This window comes from Silene latifolia, chromosome 4 (genome assembly GCF_048544455.1).
Source record: "Silene latifolia isolate original U9 population chromosome 4, ASM4854445v1, whole genome shotgun sequence".
Taxonomy (NCBI): domain Eukaryota; kingdom Viridiplantae; phylum Streptophyta; class Magnoliopsida; order Caryophyllales; family Caryophyllaceae; genus Silene; species Silene latifolia.
In genome coordinates, this window is record NC_133529.1 from 17,411,895 (window position 1) to 17,435,101 (window position 23,207).

At 37.9% G+C, this 23,207-nt stretch overlaps 1 protein-coding gene and 1 non-coding gene across 2 annotated transcripts; one reads left to right on the forward strand and one right to left on the reverse strand.

Moving 5' to 3' along the window:
* Window positions 1-3,345: 3,345 nt before the first annotated feature.
* Window positions 3,346-3,452, reverse strand: LOC141653986 (small nucleolar RNA R71). The gene has a single exon (XR_012547571.1). It is a non-coding gene; the product is annotated as a small nucleolar RNA R71 (small nucleolar RNA).
* An 18,289-nt stretch (window positions 3,453-21,741) lies between these two features.
* On the forward strand, window positions 21,742-22,962 carry LOC141651165 (F-box/kelch-repeat protein At3g23880-like). Its single transcript, XM_074458888.1, has one exon. The coding sequence runs from the start codon at window positions 21,742-21,744 to the stop codon at window positions 22,960-22,962; it is 1,221 nt and encodes a 406-aa protein (XP_074314989.1).
* The last annotated feature ends 245 nt before the right edge of the window (window positions 22,963-23,207 follow it).

Below are 23,207 nucleotides of genomic sequence, written 5' to 3' on the forward strand. Positions count from 1 at the left end.
CCCAAAAACACTAGGGGAGCAAGTACGAAGGGAGAAATAGAGCTTAGAAATACCAAAGACAAGCTCGAAGAAGAAGCAACTCACATTGCGGGTCCTCAATCCTCGCAACCAAGTCCATTAGCTCAATGGTCTTAGTTACTCTCGTCGCCACAATCTCACTTCTAAAACCAGGACAATAATTGTGGGTCCTCCCAATACCGTAACACCGCGCAATGGCCGAGAAATAGAAGTGGGGAAAACCCCGGGAAGCCGGCTCCGTGGGTCCTCAACAGGCCAAAAGACCTCCGTCTTGGAGACATTAAGGTGTAAACCAAAACGAGGGCCATCCAACCTAATCAAGTCCAAAACCTTCCCCACCTCCAAAGTATCACCCACAATGGTGCCATCATCTAAGTACCATGCCTGCAAAGTGAGGTCAAAAGTGTCCCGGATCTTGCAAACCAAGGGATGCAAAACCAACGCGAAAAGCAAAGGCCCCAACGGATCACCCCGTGAACACCCCGACAAGACCACAAGCAAGTGCTCCCCATAAAAAAGGCGGGCGGGCTGGAATAACAAAACTCCACCCAACGGGAGAGAGCAGGGCAACGACGGCGGACCTCCTGAAGCATGGTCGAATGGTCAACAAGGTTGAACGCATTCTCGGAAATCAACCAAAGCATAGAAAGCCCCCACTGAGCCCCCGAGCCTCAATGAGCGGTTCAAGGCATGCAAGATAGCCTCTCCTCCACCGGACACACCCACCCCGAATTGAAGCCCATCAAAATAAGAAGATAAAGACGGGCCAACCATAGAAGCACCAACCTTAGAGACAAGCCGTCTCCGGGCACCGTACCAACAAAGAATAGACGAACTCCACCACCCGGTTTAACGAGTGGTGTGAGAGGGGCGCTGGCAATGTACTCACCCAGAGAAAGAGGACACCGGCCCTCAAGAAAAAGATTAACCACCCTAGTAATAGAAGTGATCAAATCATCGGAGATAGCCACAGCAGCGCCACTCAAACAGTCCATAAGGTGTTGGGCACGAAAACCATCCCTCCCACAGGAAGTACCACGAGGGAAGCTCCGAATCATATCCAAGACCACCGCCGAAGAAGCAACCAGAGGATGATGATCCCCAGACAGAGGAGGCAATGAAGGAGGCGAGGCGACAGGATGCTTCTCACGCAGGGCCACGAGAGTGGCATCGGAGTAGGGGGCGACCCCAGAGGAAGAAAGCACCCGTACAGCAGCAGTATAATGGCCATCAGAAATCTTCCGCCGGCATTGGCGGAGGTTAAGCTCACTCAAATCCAGATCCTCATCCACAGAAAATGAAGAAGGACCCTCATCAAAGCACTCCTGTAACAACTGCAACCCCCCCCCCCCCCCAGGTGTCCCCCAAGCAAGTATAGCCCTGGCAATACCCTAGAAATTATTATTATTATTATTATTATTATTATTATTACTAATTAGACTAGTATAAAGACTACATCCTTACATTAGACTTGACAACACACTACCTTAGAAATTAGACTAGATTATTCTTCTCTCTCTCAATAGTGTAGAACCCTAATATTTTCTCTCTCATTTTCATTCAATAAAAAGTTGTAATCTTTCTTTAATTATTAGTTTAATTCTACTAGTTTATGCAAGTCTTCTCTTTTCATTAGTTTACAATTAGTAATTTTGGGTTATATTTGGAGAATTGAAGAATCCTTCCAAATTTCAATCCAAGTTTCCATCTTTATCGTTGTGGTATAATTCTTCCCCTTATTTATTTCTTTAATTTCATTTGGTTACATTTACATATTTTAGTTCGCTTCTTTATAAAGTTTCTTCCTTTATGCTTAGTTAATGATAAAATTTAGTTTAATTAGTTTTATATCGTCTTTATTTTGTTAATTGCATAATTAATTGTAGAAACCAATTTCATACCATGTTTAATTTCAAAGTTGCAACCTTTATTAATTGTTTGACAATTCCCAACATGATTAGTGAGTAGTATTTTCACTAGGGTGCGATTAGACCCTAACATGAGTAATTTATCTAATTAAGTTCATTAAATTGGTTGTTGAGGAGGGGTTATTGGGTTTAAACAAAGGAATTGAATTGGTGTGTCTATTTGGGAGTAATTGTCGGTTTTGACCCTTGTCCACCAACGGGAGTTGGTTAGGTTGGGATTGATTACATTACCCTTTTTAGTCGTGTGCCGACTTGGGTTGGGCCCGGGGGGAGAACCCAAGTTGGGTGCCTTTGTTTTTCGGTTTGAAGTTCGCCTTCGGGAGAAGGGTAGGGATGACCGGGAGTTTATCGCGGGCTTAAGCCCTTGATCTTGATAAGAGGTGAGCGGAGTGGGCCCACTTTGGTGAGCCTTGAGTCTTGAGTTAGGGGGAAATCGAGTCATGAGCCCGGAGGGAGTTGATTCGGTATCACTAGTGTCCCACCATGAGCCCGGGAGGGAGTTGGTGGGCGAATTAGAGGCGTCTCCACCCAATACACTTCCCCCTTAACAACTAGTTGAAGGAACTCATGATTTATTATGAATGTCGGTGGTTTAGTCGCGCCCTAGGTCCTTTTATATATTGAGTAAATCCGTATTTCACCTAGCTTGCTCTTTTAATTTAGTTGTTGCATATTTAGTTTCATTTGCTAGTCATTTAGTGTAGCCTACCTAGTTAATTTACCTATCAATCCTTTTCCTTTGACTTAGCTAAAGTTAAGAATTTAGACAATTAGTAATCACCCAAGCTCCTCGTGTTCGACCCTTACTAGTGCAACGCATCGTTCACTTGCGAGGTTTAACTTGAACCATCAAGTTTTTGGCGCCGTTACCGGGGAGCATTGGCTTGATATTAATTGTTTCGTTCTAGTTTAGACTAAGTTATTGTCACTTTTGCACACCTTGGTGTGCCGTTTGTCTTGCTAACCTTTTCACTTGAGTGTGTAGTGGTTTTTAAGAATTCGTTTGAAAATCCGGAAAGTACAACAATGGGTGAACCGGTTCCGATTAGGGACTACATGGCCCCAAAGCATATTGTGAATTCTAGTGTTCAAAGGCCTAGGATTCAAGCCAATAATTTTGAAATTAAGAATGCTTTGCTTAACCTAGTGCAAGATAACCAATTTTGGGGAGGTCCCTTGGAGAACCCTAATGACCATCTCAATGATTTTCATGACAATTTGTGACATGTATAAGATGAATGGGGTATCCGATGATGCGGTCCGTCTAAGGTTGTTCCCTAGATCACTAAGGGGAGCGGCTAAGGATTGGCTAAAGAATTGTGATCCTGACTCTTTCAAGACTTGGGATGAGCTCTCCTCGGCCTTCTTGAAAAAATACTTTCCTCCTTCAAGAACGGCTAAGCTAAAGAGTGAGTTTCAACGGTTCACTCAAGAGGAAGATGAGACTTTGTACAAGGCTTGGGAGAGGTACAAGAGACTCTAACGGTTATGCCCTCACCATGGCATATCCGAACCCGAGTTGGTCAATAATTTCTACAAAGGTTTGACACAAGACCTAAGGCTATTTCTTGATTCGGGTTCGGGTAAGGGAGCCTTAGATATCTTGGGTCACAAAGAGGCAAAAGAGTTGATTGAAGAGATGGCCTCAAGGACAATGGATTGGAACAATGAAAGAGGAACAAGAAAGGGTAAGGGTAAAGACTCTAATACGGTGCTCAATGTGGAAGTGAAGAGTATGCTTGATGACCTCACTCAACAAGTAGCATTATTGAACTCCAACAAGCCCTCCAACCCCAACATGAGGCAAGTGTTATCTTGTGAACTTAGTGGTGAAGAAGGACATACCCCAATTAATTGCTCTTTGATCCAAAATTTTCAAGTCAAACAAAATCAAAAACTATCTTGGGAGCAAGCCTTTGAGCAATTGGTGATTGCCAACCAAAAATCCGGTTCCAAACTTGACAACCACATTGCTTTTCAAAGTCGTGTTAATGATGAGATTAGAGCTTCTCAAAGGGCCACGAAAACTCATGTTGCTCAAATTTCACAACAATTGAGTCAAATGGCTCAAAATCCGGGCAAGTTTCCGAGTAACACGGTGAAGCCAAAGCAAATGAATGCGGTATTCTTGAGAAGTGGAAGGCAATTGGAGGAGGTTGTGAAGACTCCAAGGTGTAAAAGGAAGAGAGTTTCTAGTGGATCAATGAAAGAGCAACCGGTTGAATTTGAAGTTGAAGTGCAGAAATCAAAAGAAGTAGAAATGGTAGACCCACCAAAGGAAGATGAACCGATTCCATCAAAAGTCAAAGAACCTACTCCTCCTCTAAGGGAGTATGTTGAACAAATTCCCTTTCCACAAAGGCTTGCAAGGCCAAGTCTTGAGAAGAAATATAAGAAGTTCATTAATATTTTGAAGAGTATGAATGTCACCATACCATTTCTTGACATGATCACCGAAATCCCTAACTATGGAAAGTTTCTAAAGGAACTTGTCACTATGAAAAGAAAAAGTGAAGGGGTACAATCCGTTAACCTCTCTAGGGAGTGTAGTGAAATCCTCACTCACAAACTTCCTTGCAAACTTGAAGACCCGGGAAGCTTTTCTATTCCTTGTTCTATCCAAGGGGTGAAGATAAAGAGAGCTTTGTGTGACTTGGGAGCTAGTGTTAGCTTAATGCCTCTTTCCTTATTTAAGAAGCTACACTTGGAAGATTTGAAACCTTCAAAGATCTCCCTACAACTAGCCGATCGTTCGGTTAAGTATCCCTTGGGTGTGATTGAAGATGTTCCTTTGATAGTTGGAAAACTTGTGATCTCATGCGACTTCTTTGTCATGGACATGCCCGAAGATAGCCATGTGCCAATCATTTTGGGTAGGCCTTGCTTGGCCACGGGAGGTGCTATGATAGATGTTAAGAGTGGAAAACTCTCACTTCAAGTGGGTAATGAGAAGATTGAGTTTGAACTCAACAATTCCATGAAATCTCCTCCTATGGGCAACTCTTGTTGTAGGGTGGATATGGTGCAAGATAACTTTGATGAACCTAATTTAGCGCCTCATTTTTGGATCCATTGGAAGCTTGCTCAACAAATGACAAGGGAAATGAAGGTGATCCTATATTGAGAGTTGATGTGAAAGAAGATTTGGGAGAATATGATTCAAGAAAAGATGAATTTGAAGACCAAATTGATGATGAGATTGAATTGTATTTGAGCTCTCCGGATTCTTTGGTCTAGGCTCTCTTGAAGGTACACCTTGGTTGGATAACACTTCAAGTGATTGGGAAGCTCAAATTGATGCATTGGAGGCGGCTCTCAATAGAAATGGTTCGGTTCAAGAGGAGAGTCAAGAAAATGGGGATAAAAATGACAACATCATGAACCTCAATGTTGAGAAGTTGACTCCTCCACCTCTTATTCTTTACCATTCTCCTTCCTTTGATGACAATGAGGAAATTTCCTCATTCTATGAAGTTTATGAGATGCCTCTCCCTCTACCTCCTAGCTACCACTTCAACATGAAGAGCCCATAATATGGTACAAAGAAAGGCAAGAGGAAGAATGACAAGAATCGTTTGAGAAGAAGTTGGTTGTGGTATGCTATAGCTTGGTGCTACTTGTGCTTGTTTGAGGATTTTTCTAAAGCTTTTGACCGGTTACTACGTGCCTTGTGTGACATGGATTGCATCACCAAAGGGGTTTAGAAGCAAAATTTTGAATGAGAGGTTTGGTGGAGTCCCTCAAGAACCACCAAATTGTATATATTCTCTTCCCTTACTTATACTTTACTTGAATTTTTGTCCCCCCCCCTACATTTGTTCCATTGAGAACAATTTCACGTTTTAAGTGTGAGGAGAGGATTCATTACATAAAAATCTTAAAAACTTGAAAAATTTAAAAATACCAAAAACATGTTATTTATTTTCAAATATTCAAAAAATCAAAAACATGTTCTTAAATTTTGGAAAATTCAAAAAACCAACAAAATATGTTATTTATTTTTCCTATTCTCTCCCTATGCTTTGTTCCATTGAGGACAATGTAAATTTCAAGTGTGGGGAGGGAAATATCCACTTTGTGCATATTGTTTATATTTGTATATATATTTGCTTGTTAATTTGAAAAAATCACAAAAATGCCTAAAAATTGAAAATTTTCAAAAATTTCAAAAATATTGCATTGTTTATATTATATATATTGCATTTGTCCTAACCATTTTGATAGGCAACACATGAATCATCGGAGAAGACGCTTGGCAACACATGAATCATCAGAGCTAGGGTTTTCCTAGCAATTTTATGAGCGATAAAGGAGGCAACGGTGACGACGGTCATTCTCAGGGCGATAGCGATATTCCACATTCAAGCCTACACGTCGATTCCGATTCCGAGTCCGAGTCCGACGATATGACGAAGAAACTTACTCCATATTTTCTCTCGACTTCCGACAAATCTGGTGACAAATTAATTGTTGTCGAATTGAAGGGTGAGAATTATGATGAATGGTCTATTAAAATGAAAGGTGCTCTCCGCTCAAAGAAGAAAACCGGTTTCATCGACGGCACGATTAAGAGGCCGGCCGACGATTCAGAAGACCTTGAGAATTGGTATATGGTGAATGCGATGATCGTGAATTGGATTTTCAACACAATCGAACCTACCGTTGGTTCATCGATCACCTATGTCGAGGAAGCAAAGGCACTTTGGGACGATATAGAGCAGCGTTTTAGTGTCGGAAACGGTCCAAAATTGTATCGCATAAAGGGGTCTATTGCTAGTTGTAAGCAAAACGATAACGAGTCCATTGCTGAATATTATGGCAGATTGAAGCGGCTTTGGGATGAACTCGATAAATACGATAAAAACCCGATTTACAGTTGTGGAGCATGCAAGTGTGGCATCAACAAGTAGGTAGAAGCGAAACGTGATCAAGGTAAATTACACGATTTCCTTTTAGTGCTTGGTTCTGATTATTCGACCGTTACTTTGAATATATTACTGCAAGAACCTCTACCTTCACTTAATAAAGCCTATTCGACCCTTATTCAAGAAGAGGGAGTTCGTGGTAGGACGAATGGGCGTGTTGCAGGTGCTAGGGACAGCGAAAATAGAGCAGAACCAGTCGGTTTCGCTGCTCAATACAATAGCGTTCCAGCTGCTGTCAACCGTATGGAGGAAGAGAAGAAGACAAAAGGAGAAACTACTCGACCTTATTGCGATGGTTGCAATAAACTTGGGCACACTCGTGCTAGATGCTTCGCCATTATAGGCTATCCAAAGGGATGGAGAGATAGAACCCGCGGTGGAGGATCGGACGGGGAGGTCGTGGCAACAGCAGAGGCGGTGGCAGAGGTGCGGGAAATAGCGCCCGTGTGAATGACAGTAACGAGAGCCAAGAAGAGTATGTTACTGTTCCAAAAGAGAAATGGGAAGCTTTCGTTAATCACTCAAAGGGATCGACTTCCAATGTAACACCCCGTAAATTTGAAGACCTTTATTATATTTTAAAAGTAATATTTTAATCTATTTTAATTTAATATTAATTTATTTGAAATAAAATTTATTTGATAAAAAATAATCTTATTTTATTTTGAAGAAATGTAATTATTTTTGATAGTTTAGAAATGTTTAAAAGTGATTTAAACTATATTTAAACCTTTTCCTTTGATAAAATAGATTTCGGATAAAAGTCGTAAAATTGGGATTTTTCCATTTCTTACGGTCGTTGGGTAAACGAGTTTGGATATTGGGCATATGAGTACTTAATCTTTTAGTAAAATCGTGTTTAAGAACTTTAATATTCTCGGAAATCGCGTTCGACGAATATTTCTAATTATCGTCGAAGCGAACCCAAAACGTAAACAATTGACCACCTTTCCACACCATTTGGACCGATCACCTACCCCCATTTGTCTCCTCTTTCAATTTTTCATTTCCTCCATAATTCACTCTCTCTCTTCATTTCATCAAACACCAAATTCATCTCAAAAATCCTCCTTACAATCCATAAATCCTTCATTTCTCCACCAAATCTCATAAAAATTATATATTTAGAATCCTCTCTTCAATCCTCATCTACTAGTAAGTTTTATTTTCATTTCCTCCAATTTTTGTTTAAGGCTCATCTTTTTAGGGTTTCGAATTTAAGCTTAATAATTGTATTTTTGTTGTTCTTATAGGTGAAGAATTTGAAGATGAGTTAGGTGACTCATATATTGTAGAAGATGATGAGTGATTTCGGTTTCTAGGGCTCTTTCTCAAGTGTTATTGTTCTCTTTTTCTAGCTTAAGGTAACTATTCCGAGTCACTCGACGAATTAATGTCACATTAGTAGTTGTATTTGTTGTTTGTTGTTGTTTGTTGTCGTTTGTTGTTGTTTGTTGTTGTTTGAGACGATCTTGTTGATAAATGAATGAATGGAGTAAGATGAGTATGCTTATGTTTAATTTATGTTACCCATTTGTATATTATTGTTTTGAACAAATTTGGATGAGGAATTATGTGTTGTGATAAGTCCGTGTTTTGGCTGGAACGCGTCGATGCACGGACCGAGACGGTTTCCAATGTTTCCAAAAATATGACAGATTGAACGGCATCGAAAAATTAGGTGGTTTAGCCACTTGAATCACTCAATTCGGAGTCCGTATGAGTAAATGGCGTCGTTTTATCGATTAAAAATTTATAGAAAAGTTTACCCTTGTGTGAGACGGTTATTTATGCTATTTTATTATGCGAGAATTTTGTGGAATTAGTTATTTTGTAAGTTGGAATATTTTCTTTATGTTGATAGTGTTCACATGATAGAAATTGGAATATGGCATGAGAATGATATTGTGAGGAATTTTGTGATTTGGGCCAAAGTAGGCCAAGACTCTGAGCTGGGCCAGATTGACCGAACGAGTTTGGTCAAACTATGTTTAAACTGGTCAACCTCGATTTGACCGATGACCCGTCGCGGGACTCGGGTCGAGGGTTTGTCTTTGAGATGAGATTGGTTGTTATTGGATGTTATATGTTATGCCTTGATATTTGTAATTATCATTTCACATGTTGGTTGTTGGATGCTTTGGATGCCTTATGCTTGAGTCTTGTTGCCTTTTTGCCATTTTAGCTTGTTCTCATGGATTATGGTACTGTTGGTTAGCTGGAATTTGGATTATTGTTGATATTGGAGATATTGTTGGATTGTCAGCTGAATATGCTCTTGCGTAGCCTTTCATATGCTAGGGTGTGTATGATCATTTGTGTGTGCAAGTTTGGACTCTTTGCCCCTCTTATGGTTAATTGGGTGTCCTACTTGTCTTGTGTGGCGTGGGCTAAAGTATTCAAGCTGGGACTAGGTCCTAGGTGAGTATTTCGGCCTTCGTCATAGATAGGCCATTATAGTCTTTGACGAGTATATGTTTGCGGCTTAATAGCCTTTGTGTCTTAGCTTGGTGGGTTTATATCCAAGTTAGGGCATGACCTCATGACGTACTCTTAGAAGTATGTGGTCAGCTTAAGTACTAGCCAACCCTTTGGTGGACTCCTTAGAGGTACTCATGTGGTGTTATCATGGGTCTTGGATGCGGTAGTTTTCCGCATGTCGCTAGGTCTCGCGCAGCAGTTTAGGACTAGGGTGTTTACCTTACCTCGTGGTATAGACTCGAGTTCTGAGTGACTATTGACCGTCCTAAGAACTTATGCCTGTCTCTAGATATATTGTCCTTTCTTGTTTGATGATTCTATGAATCATAGAAGGTGAGAGGCAAGCCGGCTATGGTTGATAGAGTTTGGATTCCTGGATGTTATGTGATTCACATGATAGTGTAGTATGAGTCGGTCTAGTATTCACATGCTAGGACTATGGGTTGTTATATTGTTGTTCACATGATAAGCACGATTGTATAGCACCTATATGCTAAGGCTATGTGTTATTCATATTCATATTCTTATGTTTACATGTTATATTAATTATGACATTTCGTGGCCTGGGAGAACTGAGTTACTCCCCACGACCGTGGCTTTCGTATTTGTATAAAATGCGATTGAGTGTAGGTGATGCATATATGGGGTACATGGACGAGCTAGCGAGCAAAGTAACCTTGGGACCTAGATTGGCTTTATTTTATTGTGACCCTTAAACACTTTTTATGTCATATACTTTTTAGGGACATATGTCTCCCTTTTTTACATTTGGGTTGTATAACTTTGTTTCGCGACTTTAGCGATGTTTTATTTATGAGATTTATTTTAGACCTTGCATGTTTGACACCTTCCCATTTGGATATTTTTATAACAGGTTCAGGTTTTAAAAATTACAGGTTTTTACCCAAATGAACCTATTACAAACATATCCATGCAGTTTTTATCTAGAATTATGTGTTTACTTTTCCGCAATAAATGAGGGTGTCACATCCAACACTCTAATGAATGGTAAGACGGAATGTGAAATTTTTTGGTTACTCGATTCTGGTGCCACGCATCACATGACAGGTTGCTACGATTTATTGGAGAGTTTAGAAGAAATTGAGCCTTGCATGATAACACTTCCCAATGGGAAGCATGCTAGAGCGACTAAGAAAGGCAGTGCAAAATTGCTCGACGATTTAATCTTAACCAATGTGTTATTTGTACCCGATTTTCATTGCAACCTTGTCTCGGTTTTTCAGCTGATGTTAGAGCTTAATTGTACGGTAAATTTCACTAATGATAATTGCGTTTTGCAGGACCGCGTATCGATGAAGACGATTGGCAAGGGTGAACAAAGAGGGAGGCTATACTTACTTCGGGGAGCTGTTAAGCCACGTGTAATGGCTGGCCGAAAGGTAGCAGATGATGGGAATTTGTGGCATCTCCGGTTGGGACATCCTTCGAAGAAAGTAGTTAGTCTTTTACCTTTTGATAATAATAAGCATGTTTCGGATATTTGTGATGTTTGTTTGCGTGCTAAACAGACAAGAGAACAACTCAGTAGTAGTACAAATAAAGCAAAAGCTATTTTTGAATTAATCCATTGCGATTTGTGGGGTGATTATCGTACTCCGTCATCTTGTGGAAGCCGATATTTTTTAACTATTGTGGATGATTTTTCACGAGCTGTTTGGGTTTATTTGATTAAAAGAAAGGATGAAGTAAACCAATTGTTGCAAAATTTCGTTGTCATGGCCAAACGACAGTTTAATATGGATGTTAAAGTGGTTCGATCGGATAATGGGGGTGAGTTTAAAAGTCTTAAAAATTATTTTGATACTCATGGCATTATTTATCAAACCACATGTCCGGGTACTTCACAGCAGAACGGGAGAGTGGAGAGAAAACATCGTCACATTCTTAATGTGGCCAGGGCATTACGTTTTCAAGCTAACCTTCCTATTGATTTTTGGGGAGAATGCATTTTAAGTGCGGCCTATTTAATAAATCGAACTCCTTCGGTGGTGCTTAAGGGTTGTACTCCGTATGAATTGCTCTTTGACTATTACAGATACAGGCTATAACAACAGTTAAAAACCGTTGTTATATAAAAGCGGACGTTGTTAAAGCGTCCGTTGTAAAAGGTTTTAACAACGGTTGGTTTTCTTAAGGAACCCGTTGTTAAAACTATTAACAACGGTTTTAAGTATAAAAACCCGTTGTGGAAAATGTGACTCAATTTTGGGGGGAAAGTTATAACAACGGGTTGTAAAATACAAAACCGTTGTTATAACTAAAGATACCGGGTTGTTTATAAATAACCGTTGTTGTTTGTTCTTAAAAAATAAAAAAAATTAAATTAAATAGTACTAGATGCATGCATAATTACGGCCCGTTATAATTCCAATGCATGCATTAATTATTACTGCCATCCATGTGCATATGAACGGACAATATGGAATGAGAAAGGTTAGTAATAAGATTTGAAGCAGCAGAGAGAGAGATATGATGATGATTATGGCACAACTTCCTAACATATATATTAATTAAAAAATAACTCAAACCACCCACACATTGCTTAGTATAAATACATGCATTATCTCAACTAACATTCCATTATCTCACTATACATCTCCAAACCCTAACTACTAAAACAAACTCCAAATAAACCCTACTTAATCTTTCAAACAAACTCCAAACTCCAACAAAATGAATGATATCATCCTTAAGACTCTTACTATGATCGAGAACAGCAACAGTTTCATCCGCCGGTTGCTCCACATTGAGGAAAGTTTCAGGAGCTACCTTCCGGATGCTCGATCCATACTGAAGGACGCCAAAGAAGATGGCTTGACAGAGCAGCAGCAGTTGCAGCTATATGACGATATAGCAACTGCTGAACGGAACCTCCAAATAGCCAAGGAGGAGAGGACGGATATCATAGAGGAGAATAAGACCCTCTATGAAAATAAGAATTGCATTTTTATTAATGTAATTTTTTTTTAATTTATGTATTTATTATATATATATATATATATATATATATATATATATATATATATATATATATATATATATATATATATATATATATATTAATTATGTTTATCATGCATTCCTCTCTATCATCTTGCTTCTTTTTTGTTTTAGTTTATTTAATTTGTTTTACTAGCTAATTAAGCGAATAATTCTTAAAGAAATAACATAATGGTCGATAAAAACACATACACATGCAAATGAAATAATTAGAAAAAGAAAATAATGACGATGAAAGACGATGAAACCAACAGTGACGGCGAGATTTACCTGATAATTAGAGAAAGTAAGAGACGATGAAATCAACAGTGACGGCGAGAAGATAAAGCGACGATGGGAAAGAGAGAAAGAGACGATGAGAAAGAGAGAAAGAGACGATGAGAAAGTGTGTGTTTTGTGTTTGTGTTTGTCTGCTGTGTTTGTGTTTGAGTATTAAGGTTTGTGTTTTGTGGCTATAGCAGATTTGTGTTTGTGTGGTTTATAGTATGGAAGGTATTGACAACGGTTATTAAACAACAACCGTTGTTAAATAAGTTTTTAACAACGGTTGTAAAATAACAACCGTTGTCAAATAAGTTTTAACAACGGTTGTAAAACAACAACCGTTGTCAAATAAGTTTTAACAACGGGTTTCAAAAGTAACCGTTGTGATTACTTTTCACTAACTTTGTGTCAATTTTGTGCCAAATTATTAACAGCGGTTGTGCATGTGTTACCCGTTGTTAAAACTTATAACAACGGTTGTTATAGCCATACCCGTTGTAATTCATTTTAGTAAAATTCGCGCCATACATTCTACAACGTCTATTGTGATTTTCGTGAATAATCGTTGTTAAAGGGGCGTTGTAGTTGCCTGGATTTGTAGTAGTGTTTGGTAAGAAGCCTAATTATGACAATTTGCGTGTTTTTGGTTGTCTATGTTATGTCAGACATCCACGCAAAGACGGTGATAAGTTTGAGTCTAGAAGTAGGCGTTGCATTTTAGTCGGTTTTCCCTTTGGTCAAAAAGGATGGGAGGTATATGACTTAGATACAAAACAATTTTTTGTATCTAGGGATGTTGTTTTTGATGAGTCGATTTTTCCATATAGAGTCGATAATGTGGATAATACTACTCATAAGCATTATTTATTTGACATTGATGATGATGATGCGGAATTTATTTTGACGGATGTGGATGTCGAGCCACATGCTGAGCGCGTTGTTGAGCGAGCTGAGGAAACGGAAGTGGCTTACCGAGAAACAGCTGCTCCTGGAAACGCCATTGGACAGTCAACCCAGCAGGCCGAGGAAGTAGAATATCGGAGAGGTAAACGACCACATGCACCATGGTCTCGATACAGTGAGGATGAGTATGTGACAATGGGTGCTCGGGTAATAAGCAACACCGATAAGTATAGCTCCTCTCCTAGTGATCACATGCCTTCGTCTGCATCAGGTGCGCCGTACTCCTTAACGCATTTTATTTCTAGTGATAAATTTTCTGTACGACACCGCTCTTTTGTTGCAGCTATTGATGGTAATGTAGAACCCCGTTCGTTTTGTGAAGCCATGAAGGACAATCGCTGGTGTGATGCCATGAACCATGAAATTGAAGCTTTAATTAGTAATGGGACATGGGAAATAGTTGATTTACCTAAGGGTAAAACAGCGATTGGCAATAAATGGGTCTACAAAGTGAAGCTCAAAGCTGACGGATCAGTGGAACGGTTTAAAGCTCGTCTTGTGGTACTCGGAAATAGACAAGAGGAGGGCGTAAATTTTTTTGAGACTTTTGCTCCAACTGCGAAAATGGTAACCGTCCTTACTTTCCTTGCTCTAGCTGCTTCCAAACGTTGGAAATTGCATCAAATGGATGTGCATAATGCTTTCCTTCACAGTGATTTGGAAGAAGAGGTATATATGCGTTTACCACAAGGTTATTCCGTTGATACACCAGGCAAGGTATGTCGTCTTAAGAAGTCTTTATATGGGCTCCGACAAGCTTCTCGATGTTGGTTTGAAAAATTATCTACCTCTCTTTTGGCTTATGGTTTTACCCAATGTTTATCCGATTATTCTTTATTTGCTTATCGGTCGAATGGAGTGGACGTATAAGTATTGGTGTATGTCGACGATCTCGTTGTTGGTGGCAATGGTGCATAATCGATCCATCATGTTAAAGATTACCTTAGTTCTTGTTTTCATATGAAGGACCTTGGCGTGTTGAAATATTTTCTTGGCATTGAAGTGGCTAGAAGTACCTCCGTCATTTTCATTTGTCAGAGAAAATACGCTCTTGATATTTTAACGGAGACCGGTTTATTGGGTAGTAAGTCTGATAATGTGCCCATGGACCAAAATCATAAATTGGCTGAGGCGAATGATGCTTTATTCGACAATCCCGAGCGATACAGACGGTTGGTAGGACGTCTGATTTACCTTACCAATACACTCGTCCGGACTTGGCAAACAGTGTTCACACTCTCTCACAATTTATGAAGGAGCCACGCATCTCGCATTGGGAAACAACAAAGAAAGTAGTACGTTATGTGAAAAATAGTCCAGGGCAAGGTTTATTGTTTCGGGTTAATTTTCCTCTTGAGTTATCTGTATTTTGTGACGCTGATTAGGCTAGTTGTCCGTTGACAAGGCGAACTCTGACAGCGTATTGTGTATTTTTTGAGAATACTCTCGTCTCCTGGAAAACAAAGAAGCAACCAACGGTGTCTCGTTCTTCCGCTGAGTCTGAATACCGTGCCATGGCAGTTGCTACATGTGAAGTGAAATGGTTGCGTGGTATCTTAGATTTTATTTCTGTGCCCAATGACAAACCGGCCTCTCTCCATTGTGACAACCAGTCGGCCCTTCTTATTTCTCGAAACCCGGTGTTTCACGAACGTACTAAGCACATTGAGATCGATTATCATTTTGTGAGAGATGCGATTCAATGTGGTTTGATTGACCCCGTCTATGTGCATACAAGCGGTCAAATGGCAGATTTATTGACCAAAGCTTTAGGTGCACGCCAGTTTAGTCATTTATTATCCAAGTTGGGCGTTGTCGATCCCCACGCTCCAACTTGAGGGGGGGTGTGTTAAGATACGTTATTTGTATGGGCTTTGTATTTTATATAGTCCGAGTATCCATTAGGGTTTTTCGTGTCAATATCGTCATGTCGAGTATATATGTCTGTTGCCATGTATTATGTAATTCAATTCAATATACACAAAAATATATTATTCCCAAAGTCTTTGTGTTTCTACAAATTTTTGGTCAAATAAGCTACTTTGACCAAATCAGGTATCTGAAATGTCTTGCCAAACGGAGCCTAATTGTTTCCTTCATTCCAGGCGAGTACTTAAGTCATTAACTGATCAGAATTCTCGATGATAAGATTTGAAAATAATATTATTTCTTTTCAAATTGACCGTTTTTATGAGACCTTTGACATAGGAAAATCTATTTTTATCTTCAAATATCGTAAATTCGTAACTATGAGCATAAAATAATTGAGGAGTATAAGTGAACGATTCTCTAAAATAAAGTACTTGTAGACTCGTCCTTTCATATGTCTTACACATGTATTCATGTATGGATTAGACGAAAGAATAGTACGAGTAAAACAAGTTCTGTATTCTCTTGGGTCGAGCTCTACAATTTCATATGCTATGATAGATCTTTTCTATACATGATGAATAATGTTAATCTTTATCTCAGATCGTACTGTGCGCTTCCGATAACAACATTTGTGTACGACTTGAAAACCAGGAAGGAAAAGGTATTGTAAAGATAATTAGATAAATCAACAGTAAATTGTTCTTGTGTTTCTTCAAAGTAGTTTATTTTATAGTCTATGTAGTTCATAATTTATTTAAACTAGTTTGAAACCCGTGTAAAATTGCACGGGTATGTATTAGATCGATATAAATATTTTTTTGATGAATATTTAAATTTGCATTTCTATTATAATAATTGGGCAATAGGTGACATTTCGTGATGTACATGATTAACGTGTAATAGATAATGTTAACATTAACAATCTGAATTAACTAATATTAACATGAACAATTAAGAATATGAATCATCAAATCAACAAATAAATGCAATTACACACCAACAGGGCCCACCATATTCTGAATTTTCGAAAAAAAAAATGCTGCAAATTATGACGTGGAAGTACACAATTACAGTATAGTCTTCTGAATTAATAAAGATAAGATTTTTATATGGTGTTCGGATAAAATATTACTCCTTTCGTCTCAACTGTTTTAGTCTACATTTTTTTCAGGGATCCATCTAGTTTATAACATGTTCTTATTTTTTTATGATCACCGTCTCTATACATTTGTTAGATTAATATATTGTCATACACGTTTCATATAAATAATAAAAAGGCTGATTGGTTAAAAATACTACTTCCTCCAAGTTGTTATTATCTTCCTTTTTCTTTTGGGCACAAAAATAAGAGATTGGAAAGAGAGAATAATAAAAAATGAACAAAATAGTGGAAATTGTTGATTTTTTATGAGAGAGAAAATAATAAAGAAGGAAAAAAAAAGAGGGAAAATAATCAAACTAGTGTGAAAAAAGAAAGAGAGAAGATAATAAGAAATTGAAGAGAGTATTTGAAAATTAGAAGCCAAACCCTAAGGAAAATGCTGCGGTTACACTTGGTGAAGAAATCTTCTGTACACTATTAATAATATTTAAACATGTGGGAGAATTTATTTTTTATTTATGGAGTGAATTTGGAGAGATTTAGAGGGAAATATTACGAGAAGATTGGGAGGAAAATCATTAATTAATTTATTAGTTTATAATTATAAATTATCTCATAATTATCTTTACCAAAATTCAAGATAATATCTTATTTTAACATAATCTTACACTCCGTTTCTTGCAAACTATTTTAAACCATAATAATTTCTTTTATTTTTAATTTAAAGAATAATAAAATATAGTGTTACTTTGCATTTATCTTTAATTAGAATTTTTTTTTGTCATCAACGTAATTTTTCTAATATCTCTATAGTGTTGAATTATGGTCGATAGACACTTCGCTATATGATGCGTGGTGATCACTGATCAGCCACCAATTATCATGAAGTACTTTTCAATTTTTCATCATGTATTTACCACAACACAAAATCTCATTGAAGACGGACACTATCTGTCACAAGCTGAAGACGGATAGTGCCCCTCTCACAAGATGCAAGTGGCAGTATGCATGGGTGCTCCATTTTTCCTCCCACTTGTCAACCCACTTGCTTTATTGTGAGAGGTCTTCAGCTTGTGACGGATATTGTCCGTCACAAGCAAGACGCTTTGTTACCACAAAGTGCATTGATTTTTTATTTAGATTTTTTTTTATTTCACCACAACCAAATTGGTGGTCGAAAACGATTTTTTTTAAGCTCCACCATGTTTAAAAAAAATAAAATAAAAAAACAAGAAAGAATTAAGAAAGAAATTTTACCAAATCTGTTAATTTCTGAAATAAAGATAAAGAAATCAATAATAATTTAGGAAAAGTTTCCATTTTAAATTGATCTTTTAAAATTTTGATTCACAAATATAACAAAATCAAAATTAAAAATATTCTATCCCATGCCCCACTTGCCATATGACCTTACGTTACTGTAACCGTAGCTTTTTCGAAACCCTAATACCCTTGTAATTTTCTAGTATTTATATACGGAGTATATATGATTGTCATACACCTTGTAACACGCAACTACTCAAAAGTTACGGATTATACGATCGACATACACAACGTATGAAGATCACAAAAACGGTCTATTATTTGCCCCCAGAATTGTTATCGGAAGTTTTGAAATGGCTACCGGCCAGAAATTTGTTGAAATTAAGGTTCGTTTGCAAATCATGGAACTCGGTTATCTCCGATCAGAGGTTCCATCGACAACACTATCTTCATCAATTATGCACGAAAAACATTCAAAGTTGTAAGTACTACTTATTGTCTGTAGACCGTTACGAGCCATTACCTACACGGCCTTATTACGTAACATCACCAGAAGTGAATATTTGTAAGAGTCGAACTCTTGAGATTATTCATAATATTGACGTAACCAAATTCTGTCATGGTAAAATTTCTATATTGGGTTACGTCGATGGAGTCTTGTTGGTCTGTGTTACTCCACCTACGGCCGTTAATAGAACAAACTCGATTTTCCTATGGAACCCGATGCTTAGGAAAGTCGTAGATATCCCGTTTTGTGAATCGTTGATGAAGACTAAGAATGTTAATGTCAGGTTTGGGTTCGGGTTTGATTATGGAAGTAATAATTGTAAAGTCGTTGCACTTAATTTGAATTTGAAGTATTATAATTCGAAGACCAAGGTATATAACCTTGGTTCTCGTTCTTGGACGTCTCCTAAGGAGAAAAGACGTTCGATTGACAATGTCGATTATTTGTTGAAAAATTCAGTTTCCTTTAATTTTGAAGGTGGGATTTACTGGCTCGCTGGGGTCGAGAGAAAAGGGAATAACGCGACAGATTACCTTCGTTTTGATTTGTCGAGTGAGGGTTTCACTTGCTCAAAATTACCCGATTTTAAATATGATGGGAAACTTAAACAACGATCGAGAAGTTTATCAACCATACATGAGTCACTTGCACTTGTAGATTGTTCGGGTGATCATTCTCCAGGACATATCCGTGTATGGATGAGACGAAAAGAGAATACGACATCTATAGACGCTTGGATAGTGATATATAACCTCGATTACAGTTTAAAAAATTTCCTACATTTATCGAGTAATGGCGATGCTTATTTGCAATCGCCGAGGCCAGAGTATAGGAGAATAACTGTTCATGACTTGGAATCCGAGAAACAAGAGGATTGCTCAAGAGTTAAATGGGGAGCTGTAAACTTCATGGATGATTATACAGAAAGTTTGGCGTTGTTAGGACAACCCAGCAGTAGGATAGTCCAGCAGTAGGATCGGATATTCCGTAATTGCGGGTTAAATCATATCGAGGTAGTTGTGTGGATGAGATGAAATGTATTTCGTTACAAGCTTGTGACCTCCCACAGGCCACAACCCCTTCCACTTGAAAATTGTGATAAAATCACAAGCTTGTGACAAAAAGTGTCCTTCATAAATGAGAATTTGTGATCGGCCTTATATGAGTTAATTATCCTGGTAGATTGCCATGGGTTGGGTTCTTTGGCACTTGCTCCTGTAGGGTAACGCGAAAGGCCATCACAAATAAACGACATGTTTAATTTTTTGACGTTGAAACTCAAAATTAAGTTAATTTTTATATATATATTTTTAGTTATATTGTACTCCCTCCAATTCTATGTATTCTTTCCATTGTTTGTGGGCACGAGAATTAAGGAGAAGAATAAAATAAGAGTAAAAAGTTGGGTGGGTTTGGTAGTTGGAGAGAGAAATGAATAATTATGAGTTAAATAAGAAATGGTGGGGCCAAAACATTAAGGAAAATAATAAAATATGAGTAAAAGAGTTGGGTGAGGTTTGTTGATAGGAGAGGGAAATGAATAAAATAAGAGTAAAAGTTTTCAAAATAAGAAAGGGGAAGAAAACCTGAATAATCCGTTTTAGGAAATAGGGAAGAATATACAGAATATGAGGGAGTAATTTTTTTAGCTTAATGTTAAGCAGGGGCGGATGCAGGATTTTGGTAGGGGGTAGGGGGGGGGGGGCACAATTTGTTTTTTATAAAATATCTTTCATTTTATAAGGCGGTTTATGAATATTATAATTTATTTTTTATATAAAATATAAAAATTTAATGAGCTAAGTAGTTGTACATAAAAAAAAATTTTAAATATAGAACATTTTTTTACAAAATGTTAATTTATAGCAAATGAAGGATGTCACTTTTAAGATAAAACATATTATAATTCCACATAAATCATTGAAAATTAGTGTCTCAATAGCTGAGACTTTAACGTTGTGTAAAGAATGTCTCAGGTTCGAATCTTGTTGTACACAAGTTTTAGCCCCAAGGCCTAAAAAATAGCTTGTTACCCAGGACACCACGCAAGTATTGCTCGTTCCCTACCAGCTATGCCACTACAACTTCTTGATTATAATTTACACTCCAAATATAAATTCTTGAAATTTCATGTTTGGCACCTGCCCAACCGGGGCCCCCCTAAATCCGCCCCTGATGTTAAGTAAACGAACTCATAAACTTTAGAGCTGATCAAAAGTGGGCTTGGGCCAGACATGGGCCGGGCCTAGTCGCTAAAAAAGTGTCCGACGGGCCGTATTTTATAGCCCGAGCCCGCTCAGCGGGCCATTTTTCATTGTCCGTACCCGCCCACTTCAAGATAGCGGGCCGCCCCGCGGGCCTGACTAAAATAAAATACAAAAATTAGTATTTCTATTAAAACACGAGTTTGTTATCGCTACATCGTCTAAATCTTAACAATTGTCTTTAAAAGCTTACCCTTAAAAAAGTATACTAATTTTCAAAAGATAAGCTTACTAGATTTTGGAAAAAACACAAGTTTGGCAATGTTCTGCTACAAACATCAAAAGTTCATTTTTCCTCGGTATTTGTGCGGCACTGTTAGCGGTTACATACACTCCCGTGTAAATACTTGAAGATAGTATATTTATACAACAATCCCGTTAGCATGTCCATTCTCGGAGAATCTTTATACGACAAGTGTAAATACTGACAATCTCCCACTTATACGTAAGGTATAGGTATTCATTTGCGCTACCTAATTGGTTCAGATTGTACAAATTGCAAATGAAATGAGCAGAGAAAGTCCGAGGATTGAGGGTTTTTATGAGGTCACTAATAATAGCGGGCCTAGCGGGCCGCCCATGGGCAATTTTGCTTAGTCCAAGCCCGTCCATTTATTCTAGCGGGCCTAGTTTTCTTGTCCGTTACCCGTTTAATTTTTGATTTTTCTTGTCCAAGCCCGCTATTTTAGCGGGCCGAACGGGCTAGGCCAAACGGGTCGGCCCACACTTGATCAGCTCTAATAAACTTTATAATAAAATTTATAATCTTTAATAATATCTCAAATGTATAATCTATACAAAGGCAAAAAAATCTTTGATTTTAAAATAATATCTCAAATTTTTCTAAGATATATCATATAAAAAGCAAGAAATACTGCGGAGTATTTGATTTGTAATAAAATATGGTAAACTAAAATCCAACAATGGCCCGCATTGGTGTAGTCTAGTGGTATGCATGCTATCGCGTAAGGTCGGAGGGTTTACCTAAGGTAGCGGCTGCGGGTTGTTTCGTCACCAAAAAAATACAACAATCAATTATTATTTTCTATTTTCTAAGTATATATATTGTCCACCTTTTCAATAGGCAATTACTCAAAACGTACTACAGTAATTAATTATAAGGTCGATCAATATGAAGATCAGAAAGACGGTCAATTATTTACCTCCGGAATTGTTATCGGAAGTATTGAAATGGCTGCCGGCTAGAAATTTGTTGAAATTACGGGTTGTTTGCAAATCATGGAACTCGGTTATCTCAAATCAGAGATTCCATCAATACCACCTTCTTCATCAATTACGCACGAAAAACATTCAAAGGTGTAAATACGTCTTATTGTCTGTAGACCGTTACGTAAAATCAACAGTACACAATAGATTACTATCATCATCAGCAGTTAATATTTGTCGAAGTAAAACTTTTACACCTATTCAAAAAATTGACCTAGCCAAACTCGATGGAGTCAAATTCTGTCATGGTAAAAGTTCTGTATTAGGTTACGTCGATGGAGTCTTGTTGGTCCATGTTCCTTCGCCTGGGGTTGACAATAAAACAAACTCGATTTTCTTATGGAACCCGATGATTGGGAAAGTCGTAGATATCCCCCTTTCTGAATCATTGAGGAAGAGTAAGGATGTTAATGTCTGGTTTGCGTTTGGGTTTGGGTTTGATTCGGGAACTAGTAATTGTAAGGTGGTCGCGCTTAATTTGAAGGATTATGATTCGAAGACCAAGGTATATAACCTTGGTTCTCGTTCTTGGACCTCTCCGAAGGAGAAAAGAGGTTCGATTGACAATGTTAAGTATTTGTCGAACACTTCAGTTTCCTTTAATTTTGAAGGTGGGATTTACTGGCTCGCTAGGGTTGAGAGAAAGGGGATTAACATAACACATTACCTACGTTTTGATTTATCGAGTGAGGCTTTCACTTGCTCAAAATTGCCCGATTTTCAATATGAAGGGCAACTAAAACAACGATTGAGACGTTTATCAATTTTACATGAGTCACTTGCACTTGTAGATTGTTCGAGTTATTCTCATTCACGACATATACGTGTATGGATTAGGCGAAAGGACAATACAACATCCGTAGACTCTTGGATAGCGTTATATAACCTGAATTACTGTGTTGGAAAATTCCAACATTTGACGAGTAATGGTGATGCTTATTTCCTAACACCGGGAATTCCTAGAACGATATCAGTTCATGACTTTAAATCCGGTGAAGATAAGGTTTGCTCAACAACTCCTTGGGGGACCGTAAACTTCATGGATGGTTATATAGAAAGTTTAGCATTGTTAGGACAACCCAGCGACCAGCAGTCCATCAAGATGCAAGCGTGTTTAATGGGGTAATTGTGTAGATGAGACGAAGTGCAAGTGAATTTTTTAAAAACGAGAAAATAGCGACAAACTGAAGTTGTATATCAAAGACCGAAAGAGTATGATTTTTTCTATGAAATTAATTTATTTTACTTTTTGAGTTTAGTCAGCCTAATTGTTCGGCACACGTTAAAGAAAATCGTTATTTAAAAACAACTTTTGACATGGGTATGTCCATTTAAAATTCAAAGCATGTGAAATAAAAGTGCAAGTGACTC

Bases quoted from the DNA above. Each gene is read 5' to 3' on its own strand.
- LOC141651165 (XM_074458888.1), top strand. From the start codon at position 21,742: ATGAAGATCAGAAAGACGGTCAATTATTTACCTCCGGAATTGTTATCG.